The following is a 13227-nucleotide window of genomic DNA, read 5'->3' on the forward strand; positions in this document are numbered from 1 at the left end:
TGGGACTAAGCAGTTGCAAAAAAGGTGGGGAGATCAGCCAGAGACAACGTTGGGTTGACATGTTTACAACGGATCAAGAAGTGAAAACGAGCTAAGCATGGTGGCCTTTGTATTGTTATCTGGCATGCATGCTTGTGCTTTCATGAGAAGCATATTTCAACAAGTTATAAAAATGTATTTCTTAACTCCACAAATCAAGTAACTGGCCCAATATACAATGGGCATGATTGTCTTGTAAAATGTATATTATCTTTATATTGCACTTATGTAGCCAGGAGCCCATTACTATAGGGACTTACTCATTAGCACCAGGGTCCAAAGTCATAGTTCTGCAACCTAAAAGAGGCTCAACAGGTACAAGGGAGCAGGGGTGAACTGAGAAGCATACCCAAAGCAGCAATGCTGAGGGTTTCACAACCAAGGAGTCTTTTTGCACAGCAAGGATGATGCACATCTGCGGGAATCAAGCATACTTCCTATCTGCATGAACAATCTCAACAAGGGGTCAAAGGAAGCCTGAGTGTGAGTTTGAACATCACAATTTGGTATCTTAAAAACACTCCAGCAGCCACGGGGAATAAAAAAAAAAAAGGATACCAAAAATGTCCCTTGCCCTCCGTAATTACTCTGCAAAAAGCTAGTGGGAAAGAAACAACAAGCAATGGACCTACCCCAAAAGAAGCCACATACAGAAAGTGAAACAACTACCAGCACAAAGGGTGATGATTTGAATGAGGAGTCAGAGGGACGCCCTTACCACTGGAGAATAACTTCACACCCTAAATAAAATGTCCCTATATTTCGACAAATCAGTAGTGATCTTGGTCATCTGCCATAAAACTAAAGTTCTTCAACTTTGTTGAAAATAAATACTTCAGCACATCATGGTTATCAATGAAGAATAAAAGATCCAGTTTTGATGGATTAAAACAGAGCTTTGAGCCCTTCCTGCAAAAAGGACAGAGCCTATGGAACTACTACAGCCCAACATATGACCACATGCTTGGCTTGTCAAGGGGTTAATGGCTCTAAAGCTAATAGTCGCTCAAGACTTCACAAACACAGTCCAATGGTCGAATCTAAGCAACAAAAGCAGGCAGGGAGATATTACTCAGGATGCATGTATCATGATTTATTAAACTCCATTTTGAGCTAGACGTTCTGCCTTTCTTGCCATTGGTCATCTTGGTCTTTAACACGCAAGTCAGAAAATTCTCTGCATAAAAAATGAGAGTAAAATATAGGGTTCTAGAATTCCAGTTTGAAAACAATGGCGACTTTTTAAGCAATGGTTCTAGACGTTCCCAATTGGATTAATTGTGAGTAACACATTGGTAGTTTTAGTTTTTAAGTGGTAGAATGTTGATACCCCAATGGACAATTGTCTTTATCTTTCCATAATATTAATGGGTAACATTTGGAAATCGGATATGTCCTTTGTAAAGTGCTGGATACGTTCTTTGATTGTAATGAGGAAGCATTCAACATTTGTCGAGGTTCTCCATCTCAGTTAATAATGAGTGTCGGGCATTTATTTCTAGCATTAGAAGGAAATTTTATACCACACAAGTTCTCCACTCTCTTCACTGGTCTACCTGTGAATGCCTGCTTTAAAATCAATGCACAATAGAAGTATGTGTATCTTATGTGAATGTTTAATCGATACATTACACAACCCATTTTTATTTAGAGTCCTTTAAAATCTGACTTTGAAGAAAATGGTAGAACAGCATCATAGAAATTACTCTGCGAGCACAAGTGTGCCTCCTTCTGCATGACAATATAGAACTATATTTCAAACTGATCAATCACCATCTTGCAATAACAACTGAATTTACTTCTCTTTTCCTTAAGTGCAAAAAGATGTTGAGAAAATGGCAATATCTCAAAAACATCAAGATAAGAGATCCTTCTGGATCTATTAACTTCCAACTTTGTGTCCTCCACCAAAAAGCGAGGACTACACCATTCTATCTAAGCATTTCTTGATAGTCAGACACCCATAAAATGGCAGGCCAAAGTCGGACCGTCAAAACATACTGCCTGCTGAGAAAACAAAATACTTTTTGAGTCAAGACCACAACGTATGTGGCTAGAACTCACATGGGTCAATGCAGTCTACATTTGGGTGAGCCAGAGAGATTAATTTATACGCTGTAACTGAAGCAGAACTTGGCTGCCAGGGCGGTGATAAAGTGGGTGACTGGCATTATATTGCATCTATTCTAACACAAGTTAGGGCTAATAAACAAGCTGAACATTTTAATATTGGTTGACAAATTTATTTTGTGTCTGTCTAAATTATCCTACATGCATGACCACAGTCTTTTGTAACTCCTCCAATAAAATGTTAATTTCTTCTTCACATAGCTTTCTTAAATATTGCAGCTGGAACTTAAGAGACCGTGATGAATTTGCTTTGGAACTCTGAAATCTAGTTTCCTTCATGCACACCATCATTTCACTTAACCGTTATTCACAAGGTCTAATAGCTGCAGTGTCAACCCTGATGACAAAGTGAAATATCCTATATAAAAATTATAAATAAATACAACAAAAATATACATTGAAAAGGAACAGCTTTACAACCCTTTTTCACCATATAGTTACTGAGAAATTGGCATCTCTACGATATTTCCAGAGAATTTCGATCAAGCTTGTGCAAAGGTAAACTGGTTTCCTTTGGTATGATTGCCAAGCAAACGAGTAACCCCCCCCCCACACCCCACAAATTCTAGAGTATCCATTGCACAGATCCCATCTCCACCTCCCCCATGCTTATCGTACCTTCTAAGTATTCAACGGATTTGGTACCGATGCTTTCAGTATTTCTGGCATCGATCACACTTGGAAAGTTCACTACTGATAAATTAGGTCCGCATTACAGCAGATCACCAAAACAAAAAAAATACAAACAATAAATTAAAAACTGACAAGCTTTTGCGCTCTTCTTTTTAAAACATCACTTCATGGTAAAAAAACAAATTAAATAAATATCAAATCTTGTAGGGGCATGTAGTGTGCAAGATGCCTGCAAACAAAGAAAAGTTACATCACACGGCCATGGCACTCCCTCCTGGAAAAGCCTCTACTTGGGGTTTTGGGATTTCGGAGAGGATGGAGGCAGACTCACGCTGCGGCTCCGCAATGCTTAGCTCCCCTGCTGCAGCTCCAGCGCCACAACCATCTCCAAGATGATTGGGCAACCGCACATGTCTAAGGGGGCAAAATGAGTCAGGACCTGTACTCATTGCCACTGGAGGCCTGCAGTCCTCGGCATATGCAAAATCTGCTCTCAGGCACTCCTGGCTAGTCTCCTGTGAAGGCATGGATGCTTGTTCCTCTGGGGTACTGCAGTGAATAGGCGAGGAGGCAAAAACTGGGAAATTACTCAAATCTTTATCCTTTAGTTCACCGGAAGTGCCTCCAGGGTGTTCAAAATCCTGCAGCTCTCTCACTCCTAAAACCGAATTTTGATCTATCTGGTAATAAACCACAGGAGCACTGCTTAGGAAAGATTGATCCCCTATTGAGGATGTCATCTGATCAGAGGTGCCTGTGAAGCACAGAACAGATGAACCGAGGGGTAACTTGGCATCAAGAAGAACAGGCGTATTGGCCAAGTTGTCAATGACTCCCCCAGATCCAGCCAGAGGTTCTTCCACTAGGCAGACACTGAGACTCTCCACACTGGAGTCTAGACTGAGGCTGGAGCCGCTGGAGTCCTCGTCCTCCTCCTCTTCCTTCAGCCTTGCCATTTCCTCTGCACTCTGCAGGTGGCGGACAGCAGACTCATTCTCCAAATGGCAGTTCTCTGCAATAAATTCCTGGAAGTCTTGAGTCTCCTGTGATAGGGAGCAGGAGTGACCTTCAGTAAAGACCTGTGAGTGCTCCACTTCTGGGGACGCCAGCCGGGCCGGTGGACGTTTGTTCTCCAGCTCCAGCTTCATGATGGTGTGCAGGTAATGAGTTCGGACTCTAATTGGGTTGAATTCAATGCGTCCTGCCAGGTTCCCACAGCCGTCCCTCGAGCAACCACAGGGGAATGACATGCGATCAACCTGGAAGTAAAAGAAACAACAAGCTTACAATCTTACTCATTATGAATCATTCTAAAAATGTCATGGTAATGAAAGCAGAATGAAAACAGTGATGTCTCTACCAGCATGGAAGACATTGGAGATGTTTGATTTTCTACTGGGCAGCTCAAGAGGCAAGGCATGTGGGACATTTTTATCTACATTTTACCATTTCCAGGTTGGCCATAATCAACCGCGATAATCTGGTGGGTGCACAGCGGATTATGTACGGTGTATTGGGGCTGCAAGTCGTCTGTCTGGTGGCAAAGATTTACAGAATTAAAAGGGACAGTATTAATTCACGAGGGAAGACATCAAGCTGCTAGAGATCAGCAATGAGGTCGAAATAAGGAGAGCTGACAAATAGGAAGGGGGAGTAAAGGCATTCAAACAGGAACAATGTATGAAACAGAAAGAGATGTTGAGATGTTATACAGTGTGAGATCATGAAACCGCCATAGAGATGAGGTAGACTTGGAGGAAGAGAAGCTGTCAGTGGACATGGAGAAAGGGGAGAAAAAGTAGGAGAAAGAAAGTTACATATATTGCCTGTGAGAGTAAGGACAGTTGAAGAGGAAAGGTATACCTCACTGAGAAAGGGCTGACATTCTTAAAGATTGGCTGGGAAAGAACCAGGGCTTCTGTAGTAGGGTGCCAAAATAGCTGGTGATGGTTGCAGCACACTCTTTTAAGGGCAGTGAAGCTGCAAGCCCACACAGAACAGCAAACCTCACAAATCACTTGTTCTGTGCCACACTGCTGTCCATCTATCACCACTCATTATAGTGAGATTGGGCGAAAGAGCTAATCAAATGAGTCTGCCTTAGGATTAATATGTGCAGTAAAAATGACTCACTCGGACCATAACTGTGAGATATCCAGATCTGTTGAAACAGAGCCCCTTCACCCTTCAGTCCCGAAACAGACCAGTGGGAAGAGACATTCTCCTAGTCTTACATGAAAGAGTGGAAAAATGTTTCTTTTCGGCTCCCTGTACATGGGTGCAAAGTCCCTAACTCAAGACCACCATCAGAAATCAGCACTAAGTGTCAGACATTGGTGGTCATGCATCAGCGGCCAAGTACTAGAATGAGTTCTGAACTAAGCACGCCTCAGATTGAGAGTCAAAGACATAATGGCACAGCAAAGGAATACAGCTTGCACTGTTGCTGCCTCTGCTGTTTATTCAGTCCAAGTGGCAGCTGGTGTATTCGAGTTTTGAAAAAAACATTTACTTTTTAGTTGGCCAGCCCTACTCTGGAAGGATGTGAAGTCAAATCTAAAGCGCAGTTCTTAAATCACTGTGGAGGCTAATGTTTTGTATTGGTAGTATACCTTGTCTAACTCTGCTACATTTATAGAAAAGGGGCACAAAGAAGGGAGATGGAATTGGAAATGAGAGAGACAATGACAGGATGCATAGTTATCTGAGTGTATATATATATATATATATCCAAGAAGGTACTTCATTCGTAAGAATAAATGTCACCAACACTCTGGAAATTGTTTCGCTTTCTAGCTTGATCACGTTCACGCAGTAAACGTGATCAAGCTGCAAAGCGAAACGCGTTGTTTTCCTGCCTAATTAAAAATATATATATATATATATATACACATATATATATATCAAAGAAATCTTGGCCGCTGTCAGCGCGGGCTAAAACAGGCGCAGACCTCTTCTCCTTGTAGTAAATTCAAGCTTTTTTAATAAAGCGCCATCACACCGTCAGTCGTGTTAGCAGTGGTGATTTTAATATCAGCAATCACAGAGCGAGTGCTCTCCTCGACGCGTTTCGCTCCACATGCAGAGCTTGGATTTGGATATAGATATATATATATATATATATATATCTATATATATAGAGATATATATATATATATCATCGTAGAGTTTAGCCCTCGAAGGAAGAAGCCACAAGATCGGTAAAATTTGCATCCATTTCATTAGGAATCAACTGCAACAGGAGACGCAGAGGAAACAGTCACCATCTGTTCTTTTCAGCCAAACCGGTTTCGGGAATCTTATCCCTTTCTCAATGGCATCTGCTGGCAATGATGATGCAGTATGCACTGTGATTTAAAGCGCCTACCTCCAAGGGCGTGGTCACATGAAATGGCCTGTTTATTATTACCCCCAGGGTTTTGGCAGAGGTAGAAGGGGTGGGGGATTGTCCCAGATCTTTGGGCCAGAAAAGGGGGCTCCAAGGGTTCGTTAGGCCACCTGTGAGGACGACCTCCGTTTTATCCGAGTTCAGTTTAAGATGGTTGCTGTTCATCCAGTCTCGGATTAACAGCATTGTTATCTGGAATTCGTGAACAGTAGTGGGGGAGTTGTTGATTGGGAAGATTAACTGAAAATCGTCAGCGTAGTTAAAGGTTTGAATTTTCCTTTCCTTAAGTGCATGAATGAGTGGGAGAAGGTATAGGTTGAATAAGTGGGGGGAAAGGGAAGAGCCTTGGGGGACGCCACATGTGTTTTTAATCTTGGAGGCAGTGAAGTTTCCCAAACGGACCGCTTGATAGCAGTTGTTTAGGAAGGAGCTTATACATTTGAGAGCTAGTCCTTGGATTCCTGCGTCCTTGACCCGGTCGACCAAGATGTTGTGGTCGACCGCGGCGGCGAGATCAAGAAGCACGAGTGCTTGGGGGGACCCTCCATCAGCTTTTGCTCGTGGGTGGTCCAATACTGATAGTACAACAGATTCCGTGGAATGCGCAGAGCAAAACTCTGCCTGGTGAGTGTCCAGGTAGTCTGATTGTTCCAGGAAGGCCGCCAAGTTTTTGGCTACGTTTAAGTTGGGGATTGATTCCCCTTCAATCCTGAGGGCCAACTAGCCCACGAGGTACCTCCAGTAAGCGCCACAGGCCTGCCTTGCAGAGAGGTGGTCCAGGCCACGCCCCTTTTTACACCTGTCTGCAATGCAGCTCTGTTGCGCTTACTGGAGGTACCTCGTGGGCTAGTTGGACCCCAGGGACCCTCAATATTTAAGGAGACTTCATCCCCCAACTTAAAACGCGCCACGGGGCGCGTTTGCACAGTGGTGAAGGGAGGGGCTGGGGCCTGAGGTAACATGTGTGCAAACACGCCCTGTGGCACGTTTTAAGTTGGGGAATTAATTCCTCTTCAATCCTGAGGGTCCCTGGGGGCCAACAACCCCACTAGGTACCTCCAGTAAGCGCTCTGTGGCGCTTACTGGAGGTATCTGGTGGGCTAGTTGGACCCCAGGGATCCTCAGGATTCAAGGGGACTTAATCCCCCAAATTACAACACGCCAGGGGGGTGCGTTTGCAGAGTGTTGGAGAAAGGGGGCATGGCCTTTGTCTACCTCTCACCAATCCCACTGCGTGTGGCTTATTGGAAGTAAAAGGTAGGCTAGTTTGCCCCTAAAGGACCCCCAGCAGTGAAGGGGGTTTCAATCCCCATCCAAGAGCGTGCCAGGGAGCACGTTTGTAGAGTGGTGGGCAAAGTGGGTGTCTCACGAGTACTTACGAGTGCTGCTGTGTGGGACTGAATGGAGAAAATAGTTTGAGAAGTTGGCCCCCAAGGATATAAAGTTGTCCCCCAAGGATATCCTTGGGGGCCAACTACCCCTCTCGTTACCTCCAGTAAGTCCCACACAGTGGGATTGCTAAGACGTCTTCGGAGGCCATGACCCCCTTTCTCTACCACTCTGCAAATGTGCCTCGTGGCAGACTACGGGATGGGGGATGAAGTCCAATTTAGTCTCGAGGGAGTTTGGGGGCCAAGAATCCCTCCTGGTACCTCCTTTAAATCCTACGCAGCGGAATTCCTGAGCGTTGGTTGGATGCCCAGCACCCTTTCTCCACCACTCTGCAAACGCGACTACTAAAGTAGCATGTTTCTGCACCTCTGACTTAGAGGTAGTTTTAGTCCCCCTACCCTATTATGTACTCGGGCCTTACAGAAGAGGTCATGCAAATCACAGTAGTATCCCAACGCATAGTGTTTCCTAGTGTATGTAGGTGTTTTCACTGTATTCTAAGTGTCTTTTAGCATAGCACTGGCTCTAGGCCTGGTTAGTCAGAGTCAGTTACCACCAGTACCCGTCTGAAATAGTTGTGGGCACGGGATGATTTTGCAACAAGGCCTCTTTCTTGTCCTCTGTTGGTTCTTTCTGCACATGTCTTGTTTTTTTCCTGCAATTTTCTTCGTCTTTGTGGACTTCTGTTGCTTCTTTCTGCATTTTTTTTGCTTCTTTCTGTGCGTTTTTTCTTCTTTCTTCACATGTTCTACCTCTGTAGGCATAGTTCACACTAGCATTTAAAAAAACTTTGAAATTCACTGAAAAAACCATAGGTTTCAGGCAAGTTATAGTTAGAAATTAGCATTTTAAAAACCTTAGAAATTCACTGAAAAAAACATAGGTTTTAGGGAAAGTTATAGTTAGTTGGAAATTTCACTCATACAAAACCATAGCAATTCCCCCGTTATAGTTAGTTCAGCTAACTATAACTCGCACCCCTGCAATGCACTGCTGATGACTTCACATATTACATCACCCATGACATGGTCAGTGACATCACTGATGACATCTCAAATTACATCACTGATAACATCACTGATTACATCATCCATGTGATACATTGATGCATCTTCTCACACCCTAATATAACCTTTGATACACCCACACTAAATTACAGACTGCCATTCTCAAAACCATAGACACTCCAACACCAATAACTTCATACCCACTCATTAATTATTAGGTTTACCCACACATCCACTCACTCACCCGTACAGTCACTCATACTTATGGTCACTCAGTACAGTCCTATCATATGCACTCGTACACCTATATAGACACTCACACACCACCATTCATCCATAGAGATACTCACACACCTAGTCAGTCATGCAAATAATTAATCACACTGCCATTTACTCATCTATACAGTTATAGACACACCAGCTCAATTACTCATACAAATACTAGCACATTCTTAGGCTCTTATACAATCACTGATACAAGCACACACCCATCCATACAGCCACTCACAATCACACACTCTCAATTATAGCCATTTATATACTCCAACATACATATATACTGCCTTTCACATATGTAGCTACTTACACATATACCACTGAAATATACATTCACTCACTAACATGCCCATACACACACTCACCCACCCATAAAGTCACAGATGCACTCTTAAAATCATGCACCCAGTGAATCACCCACTCACACATCCATGCACAGAGCCACACACACCCCACCCATACAAACACTCAGGCACCCATACAGATACTAAGACAACCAATCAATAACCCATATAGGCATTCATGTAGCTATTCGCAAACTCATGCAGCCGCTTACACACCAACAGAGACGGATACAGACATTCACACAGTTTACTCACTTACCCATGCATTCAGTAAGATACGTTTAATCACTCACTTTTAGAGTCAGTCACGCACCTACTAAATCATCCATTCAGACACTTATACACCCACTCATTCTTCAATACGCCTTTCCCTATATATATTAAACATATTTAAACTTTACAGAAATACACAGTCACTGGATGACGTTATAGTAAGCGGAACTAACTATAATGGGGGAATTTCTATGGTTTTTTACGAGTGAAATTTCGAAATAATTATAACTTTCCCTAAAACCTATGGTTTTTTTCAGTGAATATATATATACACACACATATATCCAAAAGAAGTTGCTCCCACTTGAAGGTACCACACGCGGCGTGATTGTCGTCCTTTTTATTCAGCGAGACTGCAAAATGTGAAGCAGTGATATTACAGCATGCACTTTCACCAAAATATCGCCATACGCGTTACGGACACTCCAGCCCTTGATCACTAGCTTTTGCCTGAGGCAGGCAGGAAGCAACAGTGACGCCGCACTCGCAGCCAGTTTATAAGTGTCCCCCCCCCCATGGGACAGTGCATTTTGGTACTTAGAGTTGCTTACAATGTTTTAAATATATGCCTCCGTTGTCTTTTTCAATTTCCTTTTTAAAAACCACAGTGGGCTCGCCGCAAAGTCAAAGTTCAATGCCCTGCATATCTTGGGTCCTGCCAAAACGGACCACTCCGCTTTATCTGCGCCTTTACACTCACATGAGTGAGATCCTGCTCCGTCAGCAACAGTGACGCCACACTCGCAGCGAGTTTATAAGCATATATTTAAAACATTACAAGTAACTCTAAGTACCAGAATTCAGTGGCCCATTAGGGCGGGACTTATAAACTCGCTGCGAGTTCGGCATCACTGTTGCTTCCCGTCTGCCTCAGCCAAAAGCCAGTGATCAAGGGCTGGATTGCCCGTAACGCGTATGGCGATATTTTGGTGAAAGTGCATACTGTAATATCACTGCTTCACACTCTGCAGTCTCGCTGAATAAAAAAGGATGAAAATAACGCAACGTATGGTACCTTCAAGTGGGAGCACCTTCTTTTGGATGTATAGCGGCCGGCTCTGGCCGCGAGGGGACCCCGCTGCTGACGGAGCAGGTCCTCACGCCTCTGAGTGTAAAGGAGCAGATGGAGCGGCAGGATACATTTTGGCAGGACCCAAGATATGCAGGGTGTTAAACTTTGACTTTGCGGCGAGCCCACTGTGGTTTTTAAAAAGGAATTTGGAAAAGACAACGGAGTCATATATTTAAAACATTGTAAGTAACTATGTACCAGAATGCACTGGCCCATTAGGGCGGGACTTATAAACTCGCTGCGAGTGTGGCGTCACTGTTGCTTCCTGTCTGCCGCAGCCAAAAGCCAGTGATCAAGGGCTGGAGTGCCCGTAATGCGTATGGCGATATTTTGGTGAAAGTGCATGCTGTAATATCACTGCTTCACACTCTGCAGTCTCACTGAATAAAAAGGACGAAAATCACGCCGCGTGTGGTACCTTCAAGTGGGAGTTAACTTCTTTTGGAGATATATATATATATAGCAAGTAAACTACTCGTGAGTGTGCGCTTCATTCATAGTCAGTTGTGTGATAATATATATACACACACACCTTGAATTGCACAGTAAAATGGGCAGTCCATTAAGAGGAACCAATCAAGCCAACATGGAGGACAGTTCACTCTTCCTTGACACAATTTAATTTTCTTATGATATACACCGACTATTTAATATGCTCCCTGGAAAGTTCTGAATAGTCAACTTAAGGGGCTTATGCACATGCACCCCAGCTGGGAAGATTTAGAGGGCGATCTGAAGGAATGATGTTGAATTCTTTCCGACCATCAAAACATTTACATACCCAAATTTTTATTCGGGCGAGTTTTAGTAAGGTTTTTACAGTACCTCTGGCTCGTTTTCCACTATTTTAAGTACTTCACATTTTTGATTCGTGACTTAGACATTTAGACTTCAACGTTTCAACAGAACGTCAAATACCTAAAATTTGCTTAAGCTAACTACTAGTAAATGTACCTGCAGCATGTAAAACGACCAATGCTTTTTCCGATCATGGTGAAGTAATTAGTAGAACTATAGAAATGACTATGGCGCCTGCAGAGAGTGAGAAAAAGAAACACCGAGCGACACAGGTAATAGCCCACCTGGCATTTGATTCCTGCCTGGCTACATGGACAAGCTTCCGGGTCACAGTAGAGTCGGCAGTCGCAGCCGCATTCTTCCCGCGACAGCCGGATGGCCCTTAGCTCCTGCTTCTCCTCAGCATCAATGCGGTGGACACCAGATGCCCGGAGCAGAGCCCGGCGTCGCTTGGTAGCCAGTGGCTGCAGGAAGAAATAGTTATCCACCTCAACATTGTCCACATCGATGTCTTCATCAGACACATCCTCCAGGGTCAGGATCTCAGCCTCTTCAGACTCCACGGTACCATTCTTGGTCAACTGAATAGATGGTGGAAAAGAAAGGAAGAATTTCAGTGCCAGGGGACAAAGCAAACTCAACTAGATGTGTTCTGTCTGGTAAATTTCAGTGGGTTGAGCATTTGCAGCAAAGATTTGTGAGCAACCTACAATCACTAGTTCTAATTCAGCGAGTGAAAGTACCACTAGGATAGGCAATAAAAATGCTCATTTGGATAGGTCTTCATGGCCTACATACAAATAACTCTCAATACTGTTACCCAAAAACCTGGTTTAGTTGGAGTTCTTTAACTGCTGGTTACAATATTGGCAATTAATAATATTTTACTCCACAGGGTAGGACTGCTACCTCTTTCCTCACTGTGCAGCACAGTCCAGATGTGGCCCGGTTAAATGATAACATACTATTAAAGCCACTGCACAGACCCTCGTGAGAGGAGATTAAGCAATCGGCAGGCGCATATTAAGTCATTTCTGATACTAACCAAAACGTGTTGGAGCAATAAAAGAGCTACAAGCACATAACAATGCTAACTGAACCTCCTAAAGCCCTGGTGATATTGAAAAGTGTCTTTGACTAGCCTGGGCTGGAAACGGAGATCTACAGGTTGCACTAAAATCATTGCTATAGAAGGAACCCAGTCCACTGTGTCACCAGCTATGCAGCCTGGGATATGTCAATACCAGGGTAGGGCCTAGGGGGGGCGTAGCTTGGAGGCCGATGGAGCTGGCTGTGTGAGCGCCGAGCTCCATGTCGGCCCCCACAGAATCTTGGAACAAAGAGGCCTAGCTGCCCCCCAGCGACGCCAGGACTCGTGGCTGGGGAGCTGCCCGGTGATTAGGAGGGCGTGCTTTGGGGGCTCCTGAGCGACCCGAGTTGGTAACAGAGGAGGCGACACAAAATGGCGGTGAGCCGAGGAGGAGCGCCTGGGCCTCCGGAGGTCGCGTTGTGAGGCTGCTGTCCGCCCGGCGCTGTGGCTACTGGGGCTCCAGAGGAGCGGCGCCCGGGACCCGAGGCGGCAGAGGAGAGCAGCGGTGCCTGCCTAGAGCGCACTCAGGGTGCATCATTCCCCCGGCAGATTGGAGGGGAGCGGGTCGGTGGGTGCGGGGGCGGCGACCTGCGGGCGTGGAAGGCTGGGCAGCCCAGCGGTCTGGAATCTGGCCCCATGCAGTTGACAGGGAGCAGCAGCAGCGGAGATCGACGAGTGGGGGGCCCCCGGCCTACCTGCTAGCCCCAGTGAGGGAGGCGTGGCCTGTCCTGCGGTCCTCGGCTGAGGAGGGGACCAGGAGGCCGGGGGACGGTGGTATCCCGCGA

The 13227-nt window shown here is 44.8% G+C and overlaps 1 protein-coding gene across 2 annotated transcripts in view; it reads right to left on the bottom strand.

The window, feature by feature from the left end:
- Positions 1-2691: 2691 nt before the first annotated feature.
- CSRNP2 (cysteine and serine rich nuclear protein 2) overlaps positions 2692-13227 on the bottom strand; it is a 77274-nt gene continuing 66738 nt past the window's right edge. For both annotated transcript variants that reach the window (XM_078688847.1, XM_078688848.1), the window contains exons 5-6: positions 11637-11933; positions 2692-4061 (exon numbers count right to left, since the gene is read on the bottom strand). In XM_078688847.1, the coding sequence (XP_078544973.1) occupies positions 3054-4061; positions 11637-11933 (1305 nt within the window). In that variant the 3' untranslated portion in view covers positions 2692-3053. The remainder of the gene's footprint in view (positions 4062-11636; positions 11934-13227) is intronic.

Source organism: Lissotriton helveticus, chromosome 1_1 (assembly GCF_964261635.1).
Source record: "Lissotriton helveticus chromosome 1_1, aLisHel1.1, whole genome shotgun sequence".
In the NCBI taxonomy this organism is placed as follows: domain Eukaryota; kingdom Metazoa; phylum Chordata; class Amphibia; order Caudata; family Salamandridae; genus Lissotriton; species Lissotriton helveticus.